Below are 17,325 nucleotides of genomic sequence, written 5' to 3'. Positions count from 1 at the left end.
TTTAACACGTTCATAACTCGTCTCCAAGCCAATTACAAAACAACCCCATTAAATTTTGAAAAACTTTCAAAAACGGTAAACTTTAGGCCTTAAAAAGAATTCCGTAGCTATAATATCACTACCTAAGCTTTTAGATTTTTCTTGTTTGGTGAGATTTAGTGAGATCTTCCCTTAGTTGGATAATGTTTGAATTACCTTAGCAAAATTATAACTAAAAAAAATAGGAATAAAGCAAATAAATTATGTAACTAAACAACAAATTCAAAGTCAATTCTGTAATGATAAATTTACTACTTTCTTTTAACTCAATTCATATGACAAATTTTTTTTAGTCCGTTCTAAAAAGGATGATACATTTTTTTGTTTAGTAATAATTTAATTTTTAAATATTTATTATATTCTTAATGAGATGATTTATATCAACACAAATATTTACTACTTATTTTAGATCAACAATTTAAGAAATCTCTCTTTTTTTTCTTAAATTTTATGTCGAATTAAACAGCATCACATAAATTTAAATAGAGAAAATATAAAATGTATGATTATAGATTAGGCATGTCACTATCAATTTGTTGTTGTGATGGGCTTTGCTTAAACAAGGGCTCTTACATAATTATTGCTTATTTCAGTGGCCTAATACAATATTTCAACTTTCAAAGTTCATTTTGAATTTCTTAAGATGACTTGGGTCATGGGAGTCGTGTAAAGAACGATCAATCAATTAATTAAAGTTCACTATGGTTACTTTACAAAATAAATACTAAATAAATTTTGAATGACAAGTCTAGGGTCGATCACGCTCAAATATAGTACACGATTGTGCCACCATGTTGAGAATTTATTTCCCTATTTGAAGTATCAAATGTTATTTTCGTCTACTTCCATTTTACACACTTAAATTTCAATTAGAGAAAAGGAAATTACTTCAATCTTTGTCAACAATCGATCCAAATAGAAGAGAAGATGCTTTTAAGAAGATAGCACTTCTGTAAAAATTGCTGCAAATAAATAAATAAATGCTTATTTTTCAATGATGAAAGCTAAGTTATACAAGAAAATTACGTATGGAAAAGTGCATAGGGTGACAAATACTACTAATTTGGAGTTTAGGATCTGTATTTGCGCTGGATAAACCTAACAAAAGGATAAAATGCTTATTATCGAAACGTTCTTAATTTTTTCGAGTTCAAACTCATCAAATCACTGATTAAAGGATGAAGAAATTACAACTATTTCAAGTGAGTGTCAATTGATTCACTACGAAATTGCAATATTGATAGGTAAACCCTTTTTAAGAAATTACAATTTCAACTTCGAATACGATACTCTTTACTATCAGAGAAAATGATGAATTAATAATAGACAAAAGTTTATAGCTAAATAATAAAAATTCTATGATAGCTAATTTCATTTTGCAATGAATTAGCTTAGCAGAGATTATCAATATATTTTGTAGCTAATTACATATTTTCTATTAGTAGTATGGTATAGGCTTGTGGTAATTAATAAGTATACAGAGATGAGAACAAAACTGAAATGCAGCCAAATCCAAGGCCACCAGCCAGCACTAAGGTTAAGTGATCAAAAAGGATGTTTTTTTTTGTCCTATCAGAATCCTTCCTTCACAAATTAAAGGGGTCCCATTTAATACTTCCAAACAATGAAACAAATAAATATCTCATTCAAAATAAGTGTTATCCAAGATAAAATTTAGTATTTTCTTATTTGCTTTTATTATTTTATAAATAATTTTTTATTTTTACTTGTCATTTTTAACATATTAAGTAAAGATAATGTTTTACTTTTACAATTAATTACTTATTTTCTAAATTATTTTATAAAATTTAATACTAAACATCAATTAATAGAAATAATATGATAAATTAGTTAAGGCAAGTAGAAGTAAACGGAGGGAGTAACTAGTATCTGCTTCCCATTATTATGCCATTGTATTTAAAAGATACTTCTATCATTTTTCTTAATAAACGTAAAATAAATTAAAATAACACTTATTTTGAGTCGGAGGTTAGGAGTATCAAATTTGGAGGTCCACATAGCACAGCAGAAGCTTGTATTTGCAGGGATGTCAAGTTTGGTCAGTGGTCCGCTCCCTAGCTCCAAACTCCCCCAACCCTAGGGCGTTTTTTCTTTTTCTTTTTTTATAATCATATCGTTTTTTTTTATATAATAATAACAATCGACTGTGTAAAACAGTGTGACATGTTTAATTTACTTTTTGACCCATCAAAATAATATTACCTATTGTCTTTTTTCAAATAATTTACTCGTACTCGTAGTGGAAAATAATGGATATATAATTAATTTACTCATTAATACGCTATAAAATTGGATTCTAGGTAACTTAATTGTGTACAAAATAATGGATAATTATATATGCACGATGTATAGTGATTGAATATTCTATGAATGAACGAATTTGTACAATTGTTTGAAAAAACTTACAATTTCTAGTAACGAATGCAAAATCATCTCTAGGATATATATAGACAATATGAATTAGTTCATATGACAATTTTGTTATTGATATTACTTAATATATAAAATTATGATTTGGAATCGAGATTTCATGCATTTTTAGTATGGGTTCATTTATAAAGACGAAAGTTCTGATAATTCAGTTGATTGATGACCTGAATTTTCACCTTACTTAAAACTTGAAACACTGAAAACATGTATTGTTTTTATATATTTCAATTGTATATCTCTTTCTTTTATGATAGACATGACAAGAGAAATATGAGGAAAATGATATAGGTTCTATGGAGGGAGAGCTAAGAATATGACCTTACTTTCACAAAGGAATAAGCGGGACTATAAATAGGGCATTATTGAAAATGATATTATTGTAGTATATTTTGGGAGCTGAATATTTAATTTGCTATTTATTTCTTTGGGCCACTATTAATCATAGTATCTCCCAATGCATCTAACACTTTAAAACACCACCAATAATAAGGTTTTCACTTTATTTTCTTGTAGCTTTCCTTGGAAGGTATAAAGTTGTCCATTCCATTTAATAAGGTCTAGATCATAATTTGGTTGTTCAACTTAAAATAAGAAAAAAAAATTGTGAGTGGATAATTCGGTGCACTAAGCTTTTGTTATATATGTTTGAGGTCCAAATCGAAATTAGACTATATTGATGGTAAGCACTCGGGAGTATATATAGAATTTGAGACAATGCTAGTCACTAAGTTCATAAACCCGCACATCCACCCTAATTGCTAGACAATTTTACCTTGTATATTTATGTAAACAAATAATTTCATGACTTGAGACTCAGATTAATATAAAATGAGAAGTGTAACTCTTATCGTTGCATCAAAACCCATCTTCTCTCACCTATTGAGCTATGAGACTTATATATAAAAAGATAAAAAGGAAAAGAGAGGAAAAGGAGAGAAAAACTCCTCTCAACGGCCGTGGATGTAGCATATGTCTTAGACTTGTAATTTTATAAATGGAATTTGTTTTCTATTTAATAAGTATTAGGTGCCTAAAACTTGTTATGTTGCAAAGGGCACCAACCATCCTACAATATTTTTATTTTTCTCTAACGTATTGTGTGAAGTGGTGTCAACTGTCAAATGACGAATTCTTTGTACACGAGAAATTAACCAAATTCCTAACTTATTCAAATGTCGAAACCGAATGAACTAGGCCTACAATTTCTATATTTATCATAATCCAAATTTACCATATATATATATATATATATATATATATATATATTATCGAATATACATATTATCAGAGTTACGTGCCCTTTAATAAACGCAATATCTATTTTTCGATCACATGGCTTAAAGTGGCTAGCGCTTTTACTGCGAACTAAATTGTATTGGGCCACTTCTGTAATAAGGCTGGACATAGAAGTGTTGGGCTTTATGTCCTTTGAGCCCAGAAGGGTTAAGCCCTGACAAAAGGTGTTAGTTTTAGGAGAAACTTTCTACACTGATATTCCTATTATATTTACTAATTCTCTCTATAATTTGAGGTAATTATATTTTATATCACTAAGTCATAATTTCATACGAGATACACTAGATACATGTTTTATGCTACCAGATACACTGAAATAGGGAGAGAGGCGAGCGAGAATAGGAGGGAGGCCAGCAAGATTTCTCTATATATCCAGATACATGTGAATTACACTAGATACACACTAGTTACATGTATATGTATATATATATATATGGTGTGATTCACATGTATCTATGATACCAGATACATAGGAGAGTAGAGAGCGAAATGAGAGGGGAGGCGAACAAGATTTGTCTTTGTATCCAAGATACATACGAATCCACTAGGATACGTGTATCTAGAGCAATTTACATCTAATTTTGACTTCATATATCCCAAGATACATGTATTTAGACGTATCTGGACGCACCAAAATCTAGTAAGATTTGGAATATTGTAAACCAACGTGTATATAAGTAATTAACTCCTAAACTAGTGAGATTTCTGTTAAGTTAGGAATTGTTGGGACACTACAATAGGTTTGGCACTAGTGAGTAATTTACACACAACATAGCATTAGCATTACTAAGAATCTCTATTATTTTACCAAAAAAAAAAATCTCTATCATAATAGTTCTTTTTTACCTGCCCTACATTTAAATGTCAGTAAACAATTTAGGTAAAAATGATCTGATAGTGAAAAACGATTTTTACATCATCGGTGAATATCTCCTATTTAAACTCCCTGAATGGTTTACCCCAACAAGTCGTAACTCGTAATCCTAGTACATGGTAACATTATTCTTGGAGCAAAGGGATTTATATATATATGTGTGTGCGCGCGCGTGTATTAGATGATAACTTAGAAAATAAAATAATACTTAACTTGTTATAACCAGTAAACAGTTATATTATTTCGATAATGTAAAAATTCTTTATATTATATGTCGGTGTATATATCTTAATCTCCAAGAGTAAAAGATGTGTAGAAACATTCTTATTAAATGAGCATCAAGGCTCACGTTGGAGGAATTAATTGTGATCAATGCTTGTGGAAATCAGGATCCTTAACTATAGTCACAGGACAAGCTGCATTGTTCAATACATAATTTGTTACACTTCCCAACATTATCCTGTTTCAAAAAATAAAATATCCAAAAGTTAATGAGTCATATGGAATATAAAAAACAACATAGGGATAACATATTTTTTATCGCTAAATAGCTTGAAACTAACATGTTTTTTTTTATCTACAAGGTGCAGAATGTCAGAATCAAACCATCATCAACAAGGTGAAAATTCATGTAGTCAATCAACTGATCTGCTAATATTTTCCATTTTTTTGATAATTTATTGCTAAATAGAATTAGTTATTTGAATTTACCCGTCAGTACTTTCTATTTTTTAATAGTGATAGAATAATGGAAAATAAGTACCTTTGGATAGTACTTAGGCCTCTGCTACCCATGACCAAAGAATTCAACCTGAGATCTTCAATAGAGTCACATACTTTCTCTCTTGCATCTCCCCAATACACTTTTGCCACAATGTTTATCTGTACAACAAATCAATACTTTCAAGACATGACTAATTACTTAGTTACGGAATTTTTCGGTAATTCTTAGCTAATTCGTAGCTCTTAACTAAATGGATTTTTTTAATAATTTGTCGTTAAATGGTGTTAGCATGAGATTAATATTACTATTTAGGTATGAAATTTTGTATATTGTTAATTTCTTTTCTTTTTTTAATAGAGACTATATATGATTAGACTTATAAGAAAAATCATAGTAGTACTAATTAATAGATCAAAATAATTACTACCTCTTTCTGCTTGGTAGCTGCATCAAGTAAATCAACAACTTGGACATCAGTTTTTTTGATATCATAATACTTCATCACTTCTGGATCTCTAAACTCCACCCATGGAATCAGAGCTAACAAAATAAATTGAAACCACGTCATAAAGTGAAAAAACAAAAAGAAAAATTATCCAAAAATTAAAAAAAAATAGTTTAATATCAATCGACAATATAAAAGAATTGTTACTCCATCACATCACCTAAATGATACAAACAAAAAGTCACCTAAATATAACTACAGACACATAATATGAAACTAGTTACCTAAAAAATTAAACAGGTGATCATGATATAATTAGTGGCGAAGCCATAAATTCAGACTAGACGATTTTGAAAAATATTAGAGTATCACATCTATCCCTAGGATATCTACTTATGAGGAAATACTATTTTTAGCCCCTTTACCACTAAACTTAAATATTCCTAATGTATTATGGAGATCTTCGAATTTATGAAAAAAATATTTTTACTCTATTTTTGCAACACATTATTAATGTTAGGCCAAAGGGATTCAATTGATGAACCCGCCCTTGACCCTCTTTGGCTCCTCAATGAATATATACATATGTATAACAAATTAAATTACACTGATAATAAAGGAACTTACGCGAACCAGTTTTTGACCAGAGCTGGTCGCGGGACTCACTGAGAGTGTGAGTTTTGATGTGAATTAAGTAAACTGTGTCACCTTTTTCAGCCAAATTTTCAACTGTCCATTTCAATGCTTCTTTGCTGCTCGTTGAAAAATCCACTGCCACACCAATTGTCTTCCCCTTATTCCCCATTTTTTTTTAAAAAAAATAACCACTTTCTTTCTTTCTTGTGAAAACTGAAAAAATAATTCAAGGAAATGGTTTTTTTTTTTTTTGTATATATTTTGTTTTCTCTAATTATGATTTGAAGTAGAGGTGTTACGTGAATAATGGAAGTTAAAAGTATAGAAATTTGATCCATTTTTTTCGTTTTTTGGTCTTCTCTTTCTGTTTTCATGATTTATGGGTGAAATGGGAAAACCACATTATTTCATGTTTATTGTTCAAGATTACCTTTGGGCCTATTTTTAAGGGTCTATGTTTGTAAATATTGGATTTGGCTCCCTTCCATTACCCTTTCCCTCCATTTCGTCAAATACACATCTAGATGAGAGACATGTATACTATTTAATTGTTTAAGGTCAAAATTATATTTCATTAACTAGTATCATAATCATAATTAAGTGAATAAGTTTTGACAAATAATTTCTTAACTTTGGTAAGAATAATTAATTCTTCTCAATTTTTGGTATCATTGATTTTATTTTATATTTTTATATTTAAATATTAAAATTATGGAACATGAACTTAATAACGTTTAATTTGTTTAGCCTAACAGTAATCTTACAAAATATTTTGACTTTAAATTGATGTTTTTTTTTTAAAAAAAAGATTATTTTTTTGGATACTTTCACATTTGTAATTCTAATGCATTTTTTACTTCCCAATTTTATTATATGATTTCTATCATCAATGATAATTCTTCCTTTTATTTTTTTAAATTTCTCAACATAATATTTCAAGATAAATTGCTAGCATAGGAAGCGATTTAAATAATGTACAATATTAATATTTGAATATAGAAATATAAAATGAAATCAAAGGGGTCTAAGATTTGTAGGAATATTTTTCTTACCAAAGTTAAGAAATTATTTTTCAAAACTTTATTCACTTAATTATGGTTATGATACTAGTTAATGAAATATAATCTTAACCTTTAACAATTAAATAGTACACATGTCTCTCATCTATATGTGTACTTGACGAAATGGAGGGAAAGGGTAATGAAGGGGAGCCAAATCCGTAAATATTTGGGTTTATTGAAATAAAGGAGCTATACCAGCTCCACCATAGCTCCACCAATATTACTAAAAAAAAAAAACACAAATATTTGCATTCAGTGTGTATACATGTTATATACTTTATACATCGAAAACTTATATGAATCTCACTAGTTTAAGATCAAATGACATAGATACATTCTGGTTTGCAATATTATATATCTTTTTGAATTTTGGTGCGTCCAGATACGTCTAGATATACATATCCAGTATCTCGGGATACACGAGGTTAAAATTATGTGTAATTTATTGTAGATACATTGTATCCAAGTGAATTTACATGTATCTGTGATACATAACAAATCTATCTCGCCTCCCTCACCTCTCTCATCTCGCTTGCCACTCTCCTATGAATCTGGTATCTTAGATACATGTGAATTACACTAATATGTATCGAGTGTGATTCACATGTATCTGAGATACATAACAAATTTCGTTCGTCTCCCTCCCCATCTCACCCGTCTTAGTGTATATGATAACAATATATATATATATATATATATTCCTCAAATGTGAAAAAAAAATCAGATTCAAGGAATACAAATTAAATTTAACTTATCTATCTATCTATCTATATATATATATATATATATATATATATAAGAGTATATTCCTCAAATGTGAAAAAAAAATCAGATTCAAGGAATACAAATTAAATTTAACTTATCTGTTTGTGCTAGTTGAAGTCAAGATTATCATTCTTCGTAGAAACCATATAGATTGATCAAGATCAAACTAAAAAACCTTTAAATACACTCAAACGAGCCTTTCTAGCCGCATCTGAATCGGCCTTTATTTTATTTATTTATTGCCCCCCGACAAAATTAAGATAAAATTGAGTCAAAAATCTCAATTAAAAAAAATTAATGAAATTTTAATTTTAAAAATCAGAAAATTCATAAAGATTATAACATATCTACAATATTCAAAATAAAGTACTATGATTATTACAATACTTTTCAATCTTGAATTTTATTGTTGACATATGCTGAACAATGAAATGTGGGCTTGGTGTCGTGCCCATTCTCTTCCCCTCAATTAATAACTAGAAATTGAGATGGCCCAAAAATAACTTTAGGCATGTGACTGATTTGGTCCCATTTTAATTGAACACATCAATTATAATAAACTGTATCCAATTACACTTTTAGTTTAAATTTTAAAATCGGTTTTGCCTATGTTTTCATTCGTTTATTAGGTAGCTGCTAAGTTAACCACATAAAATATGTCATTTACTCTAACTATAACATTTGTGTTGATAAGCCATAAAATCTCGGGTCTTTTCTACTTGAGGCTGATGCTTATAATGAAGGAGATGACATATATTTATGTGGTTAAATTAACTATCTGATAGACGAATGAAAATACACGTAAAAATATTTTTAAAATTTGAATTGAAAGTGTTTAATTAAAATACTTTATTAAGAATTAGCATGTTTAATTGAAAAATAACTTAGTTCAAATATCTAAATGAAATATCGTGACAATTTTTTTAAAAATGACCATGTATTAAGCTTTCCTTATAATATGCATCTAGAATATATTGTCATGTAGACCTCCGTGACTTAATGGTGTACAAGCAAGCAATATTCCATTAGGACATATAAGAATTCGAAACGTAAAAGAAAAATGATGCAATTATATATCAAGATTCCATATATATAATTATAGAAACCAATATCATAATCCAGTTGATGCAAGAGGGAAACCATAAGTAGAATATTTAATTAATACTATACATTAGAATAAATTCCTAGGGTTTAAACTGAAAATCAAACTATCGAAGCTAGCGAACCTAGGGTCAACACCAAGGTAGGGGCAAAAGGGAAAAGAGCGATGTTTGATGTGAACCGAAGCATGCATTTCGCTAAGAAAGCGAATCAGAATTTATCGTATCGAAGTTATATCTACTTTTTATTATTGAATTATTAAAATTGAACTCTGAAAATATCGAATTGAATATCAAATGTTCACCTCTACTGAATTATGGTATACCATATGTATGGATAACATTAACAAGTAATTTAGGTGTTTTAATTGATTTATGCCAATAAATTTGTAATGTCACTGCTTGAGAGAGGAGATCTAACTTCTACACATGGTTTCTCTAAAAGTTAACATGTAATTGATGTTAAATGCGTATTTGACGAAATATGAATATATCTTGTCAAAATATCTATCCTTCAATACATAATTACCAAAGTTTCGTAATGTTTAATATTTAATACCTATTTTCAATTATCAATTACTGAATTACTAAAATTGAACTTTGAATTACCGAAATACTAAAAGCTTCCTAATTTCCTTGTGAAAGTATTATAATACTATTTTTTTTCACCGATTCAATCAAAATATACGTGAGAATAGTACATCCCAATCTCTTATGTTAGATGATCGTGAAATATACGTGAGAATAGTACGAATTTACTACACTCATACTAAGTTCATTTGATTAAAAATTGAAAATTTTGTCTCCCACTTGGATCATAAGAACCAAAACATATGTACTTTGTCAAACACATTTTCGTTTTGATTATGCTCCTCTCTTTGCCTCTTTTAGGCAAAAGATTTTTTGTCAACAAAATAAGTGTTTTTAAAATCGTTAATAATTTAGAAAGAAAATTAATATTTTACGTCAAATTTAGAAGTATTTTTAATAGAGAATTAATCAAAGACATATAGATGTAGGAGAAAGAATGGAGTCCCTACTCCTTATAATTAAAGCTAATTTCGTGGACTTATTTTTATCAAAAAAGTCTATAACTTGTCAGTGATGTGACTAAAGAATAAGGACAATGAAGTACTCCCTCCGTCCCTTTTTAGTTGTCCACTTTAGAAATGGCACACAGATTAAGGCAACAATGATTAGCACAGTGAAGTTACAATTTTACCCTTATGACAACTTTTCATTTCAAAATTACAACCACTTATTTGAATTCAAGTGAAATAAATTGGAGGGAAATAAGGGTATAATAGGAAAAAATTTGTTGTCTTTTCTTGATTTGTCAAAATGGACAAGTAAATAGGGACATCTAAAAAAGGAAATATGGACAAGTAAAAAGGGACGGAGGGAGTATTAAAGAGAAAATTGATCAAGTTACACAAATATTCTATTTTTATCAAAAAAGTCTGTAACTTGTAAATTAATGATTTTTAAACCCTCGTGATTAAAAAAGTTAATAATAAAGTTGCAAAAGAACCATATCTTTACACAACCCTATGTATTTTATCTTTTAAGACGAGGTATTATTTTTTCTAAAAGAAAATGAAAGATTATGTTAGATTTTTAAAATTTTTAATTTAATAAAAGATTAGATCAAAATGGGCAAAAAATAAATCTACAAACGCAAGTTAATAGTCCTTTTCTACATCTCCGTGTACGATCTCTAGCATTTGATGCCTACTTGCCCTTGTTCTAAAATTAGTAAAAGTAATAATTGTACTCCTTTTTATCTCAAAATAATTGTCATATTTTTATTTTATTTTTTAAATAATTTTACTCATTTTTTAAATTGAATAAATAAAATTAATTGAATATATATTATATTTTAAATTTAAATATTAAAAAATTATACGATAAATATTACAAGTTGTGATTCTCCATATGTTAATTTTATGAAAACATCTATTCTAAAATACTAAGCAATCACAATTAAACTTTCGAAAAATGAAATTCAGACAACCTATATGAAACGGAAATAATATTATCTTATAAAATGAAATTTGTCTTGAATTATACAAAAGATAAATAATTAATTTACTCAACTAATATGGACAAACTAGCCAACAATAGGTGTGAACTAAAATAAACAATACATATATATATTTGATATTTTTTTCCATTTCTATACACATTGACCGGAAGCTTATAAATGTAAAATGTAATACGTTAACACCTACTATCAACGGATAGATCATTGATCATTATACCACAAGTAACTTACACGATGCTCTTTGTATACCATGTATTTTAAATAATAGTATTTTATATTGTTCATGTACTATAAGGGGTCGTTTGGTGTGATGGATAAGGAGAGTTAATCCCAGGTTAAATTTCAAGTACCTTTTATTTCGTTGTTTGGTTGCAAAGCTTGGGATAACTTATCCCAGAATTATGAATTAGTACCGGGATAAGTTATCCCTCACATTGGGTGGTATAGTAATCCCAGGATAAAATAGGTAAATGACAAATATATCCCTTTAAATCCTTTTATACATCATTTTTCACATTTATGTATATTTATATTATTTTTAATACCATGTATAATAATATTTACTACTCCTTATTTTTATGATAATTATACATATTTTTCTATTAAATATTACATTATATAAATATAATTTTTATTTATGAATTTATTTGACTAATTCTTATGTTTATTTTATTTTGATTTCTCATAAATTTTCTTCTCTTTAACAAACTTAAGAGGGAAGTTCTATTTTTAAGCTAAATAAGAAAAAAATTATATTTTTAAATACACATGGGACTTATCACGAGGATACATAAACAAAATATTTAAGTTAAATAAAATAAAAGTTTTATTTTAAAAAATGAATAACTAAAGCTCGCAAAGAAAATTTTTAAAAGTTTAAATAAAGTGAAGGGTAATTTTATAAACAAACAACTTGTTCTTAAAATTTATCAATATATATTATTTTGAATACAACAAACCAAACACTCAATAAGAAATAATCACATGACAACTTATTCCATCATAACTAATCCCAACATAACTTATTCCATCATAATTCATATTCAAACCAAACGACCCCTAATACTCGTTATACAAAAATATAATATATCATCAGATAATATTCAATTTCATTTAATTATCTATACTTTTAACTTTTAAGGTTGAAATGACATTCTTTTATCAAATAAACTATATATAATTATGTTTAAGAAATCCCAACTAAATCAAATAATATTATAACTACTAAAGATTATAGCGGGCTTTTCTTTCTTAATTAAGATTTCAAATTCAAAACTCTAAGAGTAAAGATGTATATGACATCAAATATTTTATCGATATAGCAAATATGTAGAAACCTTGATCTACTAGCTTTCTCCTTTAATAAGATCAAGATAAGTTGTAATCTTTTAGGAAATCTCATAGAATCTTCTTAAACTTGAAACCCATATTAGCAAGGCTCTAAATTAAAGTATTAAGAGCAGTTTGATTTAAAAATAGTTTTAAAAATAGTTTTAAGAAAAGTCAAATTTAAGTAACTTTTAAATTTAAAAAAAATGAAAAGTAGGGGAGTATTTACTTTTAATTTTTTTAAGGTGTTTTTTAAACTTATTTTAAGTTATTTTTTTAACTTTGTCAAACACTTTCAAAATCTAAAATTAACTTAAAAGTAAATTTGACAAACTTTTAAGTCAATTCAAACAGATTCTAAACCCGTTTGAATTGACTTATAATTTTGACTTATAAGTCAAAGATTATAAGTTAGAAATTCTAACTTACAACTTTTAACTTATTTTAGTCATTATATATATAGCTTAAACTAAGTACTTATAAGCCTTTTCTAAACTTATCCAAACACTACAAAATCACTTTAAAATTATTGTAACTTAAAAATACTTAAAATAAATCAATCTAAATCGACTTTAAAAATTGAACATCAAAGGTGAAGTTAGTGTTTAAAATACGAACTTAGTCGAACTCATAATTTAATTTAAAATTTAAATCTTGGGGTCATGTGAAACTAAAAATATCAAATAGAGTAATATTGTCAATTTAGTGGTTATTGAATACATGCATATTATCACAAAATTTGCATTTAATAATCGAGGATTTGCTAGTTGGCACTTACTAACATCAGAAAATTGAAGGAAAGGTATCCTTCAAGTTTGGAATTAACTATTGGTAACTATTTTGACCAAGAAAAGGTCAAACACATTTAACTATTAAATTAAGTTAATTGTGAACTCAATTAACATTTTCAAAACTTATAATCTTTTTAGAAATACAAAACAATCCACCCACTAAATAAATAAACTTTCCACTCCCTCTCTCAAATGTTCTCCTCTCTCTCACAAACGAAAACGTTCTCCTCTCTCAAAAATTCAAAATTGCTTCAATCGGGACAATCAATTTCTCCGGCAACTTTCAACTTCCGACGGCCGTACTTTGAACTTTCGAGTAGTCTATTCTAACCATCCAAGGGAACAAAGATTTGCAGGTAAAGCTTTATTTTTTTGAAAAAAATTCAAGTTTTTTATTTTTTTTATTTTTTGAAGAAATATTGCAAAGAGACTATTCTGAGGGAGGTTACAATTTGCATATACTCTTCCCTCAAGCGCTGCCCAGGTTTTGTGCGATTCCGGTTGAGAATGAAGTTTTTGCTTGTTTAGGTGAGATGGAGAAGAAAAGGGGTTTGTCCAATTGGGTTCCTAATGGGTTGACATGTTCTGCAGGTATTTTTGAAAAGAGTTCATGGGTTTATATCTAATTTTGAAAAGGTTTGCCCAATTAGGTTCCTGGAAATCTAAATTCTCTGTAATTTGTTATCTCACTAATCTACCCTTTTTTTTTTGCACTTCTGCAGGTACTTGGTGAAAATTCTAGGAGTAACAAAGTTCTATTGGAGATGATTAGGTTAGTGTGCGATTTATATGCTTAATCAGTAATATATACTTCGTTTCTAGATTAAAATAGACATTTAGTAATAGATAGTACATATACGCGTGTATAGAAAATAATTTTGTACTGAGTTGAATTTGTTGTCGCGTATGGGTGATCAATGCAGTTATATTTTAAATCCGGTGACTTAAGCTAAAATTGCATTTACTATTTTGATAAAGTGATCCCACTGAAAACGAGCTTGTTCAGCTTCTTCCGCATTTATGAAAGTTGAGCTAGGGAGTACTTGATGAAGAGATATGCAATTTTGGTAGTATTAAGCTATTTTACATAAAAGGTAGTGGGATATGTATTTCCGGTCTTTTGATTGGGAATGAAATGATTTAGCTTATTTTTGTTAAGCTATGGATTGTTTTGATGAATACAAATTTATTTTTCCCTTTTAATCTATTTGACACAAAAGGGTAGTGTGATCTCAATTTTGGTGATTTTATCACTTGGTTATGTTTGTTTAAACAACATTGCGGCAAGAAATTAAGTTAGAAATGAACTTGGTTTTTGGCATGGTATCTTAATTTTGTATATTGGTATAGGCTGTTAGTTTAGATTATTTTGAGAATATAAACTATAGTGTGCCCTTTTGGTTAAGATTATTTTGAGAGTGTGAACTATTTTCTTGACTGGCTTCTAAGTGTATGAAGTGTCAAAACCAACTTGTGAAGTGTATATAGTTTGCTATGTGAGATTATTTTGTACTTGCTCAGGATTTGGATGCATTCAACAATTACCCATGGGGTAATGAAAGCTATTTCTTGACTGTCGAATATTTGTTTTCAAAGTTATCATTGAAGACTAACAATTTATATGGCTTTCCTTAGGTTTTCATGGTAAACTTCACCTCTAATTTTAGTATTTTATTTATTTGTATTATTAAATAATTATTTTAAAATTTTATTTTCATCATCTTTATATTTTTAGGCTTAGGCATTTGAAGCAATACCTTACCTTAGGAAGCTATTCAAGGATTACTCGGAAGAAATTTCTCAACCAAGGATTCTTAGGTGGTTGTCTGCCAAGAACAATCCAAAAATAAATTATGTTGATCTCTTCAGTCCTCTTCATGATATAGTAAGTCTTCTATAGAATAATCTTTATTTAAATTAATTGATTATCTAGTTTGCTTTCGTTTAATTTTCTTTCAATAAATGGCTCATCTATAGTCATCTATTGCAATAGATGGGTCATCTGTTGGAAGAAAACATAAGAGTTTGGTACTATTTTGCTTTCGTCCAACAGATGACTAATATGTTGCAATAGATGAGTCATTTGTTGGACGAAAACTTAATCATTTGCTACTGATTTACTTACATCCAACAAATGACCTATTTGTTGCAACAAATAGGTCATTTGTTGGACGAAGTCTAAATCATTTGCTACTGTTTTACTTACTTTCAACAGATGATCGATCTGTTGCAACAAATGGGTCATCTGTTGGAAGAAAACTGATAATTTGTTGTTGTTTAGCTTACTTTCAATGGATGGTCCATCTACTGCAACAGATGGCTCATATATTGGAAGAAAACTTGATAATTTGCTACTGTATAGCTTTCTTCCAATAGATGGTCCATCTGTCGCAGCAGAATGATCATCTGTTAGAAATACAATTTTATAATAAATATTTTATCTATTATAATTTATAGATTAGTTTTAATATAAATTACTTTTGTTTATAGATTGTACATCTCTGGCTTGTCCCCACAGAGCAAGAGTTGCAAATGCCATTCTTTTTAACTCTAGGAATCATTAACACAAAATCAGACCCTACAGTGGATATGATAAAAAAGGTAATGGCTGGAGCAACAACCATCAAAAGGGAAGCACTTATTGTTCCTGGTGATGCTGATGATATTGCAATAAATGTTGGTGATGATGCTGATGTTAATGTTGGTATTGATATTGGTGATGTTGGTGTTAAAAGTGGTGGTGAGCATGTTGACGATGTTGGTGGTATATATGGTGGATTCACCTATTTCAGTTGGTGGTATATATTTAGTTAATCATATTTTGTAATTGTTAGTGACAATATTTTATATTTAATAGATGTTCAGTAATTTTACCATGAATTCCATTCTATTCTTAGATTTGTAAAATGTTAAACTATACTATTAAAAATAGACATATGTTGCAACAAGTTATGAGTTACTTATTGCAACAGATGACATATATATAGAGTCGGTTCAAACATATATGCTCATATGTTGCAACAGATGAATCATTCATTGCAACAGATGGGCATATATGGGTCATCTATTGCAACAAATAATACATATTAGACATTTGTTGTAACAGATTTCTATATTTGTTGCAACAGATGATCATATATATTTGAATATTTTCAACAAATGGGTTACTAATTGCAACAGATAATGCATTGAGATTATAATTAAACTTATAATTGAAAGATAATTATAATTAAATAATTTTATTTATCATTAATTATAGACTAATGAAACATTTCATATCAAAATAATCAACTGATGACTTTATTTAAGACGAATACAGTTAGTTGATCATGTAATTACTTTACAATACATTGAAAATATAATTGAACTTATTAATTAAAAGGTAATTATAATTAAATAACTTTATTTATCACTAATTATGAGCTAATAAAGCATTTCATATCAAATATATATAGAGTCAGTTGAAAATGATCAAACATATATGCTCATATGTTGCAACTAATGCTCATATGTTGCAACATATGAAGCATCCATTGCAACATATGAGCATATATGCTTGATTATTTTCAATGGATGTGTCATCTATTGCAACAGATAATACATATTAGACATTTGTTGTAACAAATTCCTTTAATTGTTGTAACAGGTGATCATATTTATTTGATTATTTTCAACAGATGGGTTACCTATTGCAACAAATAATTCAATAGATAATGTATCTTATGCAAAATATGCAAAGTTTGTTGCAACGGATAAGCATAACTAATATA

At 28.2% G+C, this 17,325-nt stretch overlaps 1 protein-coding gene and 1 long non-coding RNA gene across 2 annotated transcripts; one reads left to right on the top strand and one right to left on the bottom strand.

Annotated features, from left to right (window-relative positions):
* Nucleotides 1-5,029: 5,029 nt before the first annotated feature.
* LOC102584842 (universal stress protein A-like protein) lies at nt 5,030-6,634 on the bottom strand. Its single transcript, XM_006349476.1, has 4 exons — nt 6,457-6,634; nt 5,812-5,924; nt 5,424-5,542; nt 5,030-5,120 (listed from the first exon to the last, which is right to left on the bottom strand). The coding sequence occupies exons 1-4, from the start codon at nt 6,632-6,634 to the stop codon at nt 5,030-5,032; spliced, it is 501 nt and encodes a 166-aa protein (XP_006349538.1).
* A 7,618-nt stretch (nt 6,635-14,252) lies between these two features.
* Nucleotides 14,253-16,408, top strand: LOC107060959 (uncharacterized). Its single transcript, XR_001473664.1, has 3 exons — nt 14,253-14,327; nt 15,291-15,440; nt 16,046-16,408. It is a non-coding gene; the product is annotated as an uncharacterized lncRNA (long non-coding RNA).
* The last annotated feature ends 917 nt before the right edge of the window (nt 16,409-17,325 follow it).

Source organism: Solanum tuberosum, unplaced genomic scaffold, assembly GCF_000226075.1.
Source record: "Solanum tuberosum cultivar DM 1-3 516 R44 unplaced genomic scaffold, SolTub_3.0 scf00106, whole genome shotgun sequence".
NCBI lineage: Eukaryota > Viridiplantae > Streptophyta > Magnoliopsida > Solanales > Solanaceae > Solanum > Solanum tuberosum.
The sequence above is the reverse complement of the archived record's forward strand: the minus strand, read 5'-3'. Positions and strand labels throughout refer to the sequence as shown.

Coding starts and splice junctions, on each gene's coding strand:
- LOC102584842 (XM_006349476.1), bottom strand. CDS start 6,634: ATGGGGAATAAGGGGAAGACAATTGGTGTGGCAGTGGATTTTTCAACG. Junction 5,543..5,811: donor CAGCTACCAAGCAGAAAGAG/GTAGTAATTATT, acceptor TTTGTTGTACAG/ATAAACATTGTGGCAAAAGT. Junction 5,121..5,423: donor GGCCTAAGTACTATCCAAAG/GTACTTATTTTC, acceptor TTTTTGAAACAG/GATAATGTTGGGAAGTGTAA.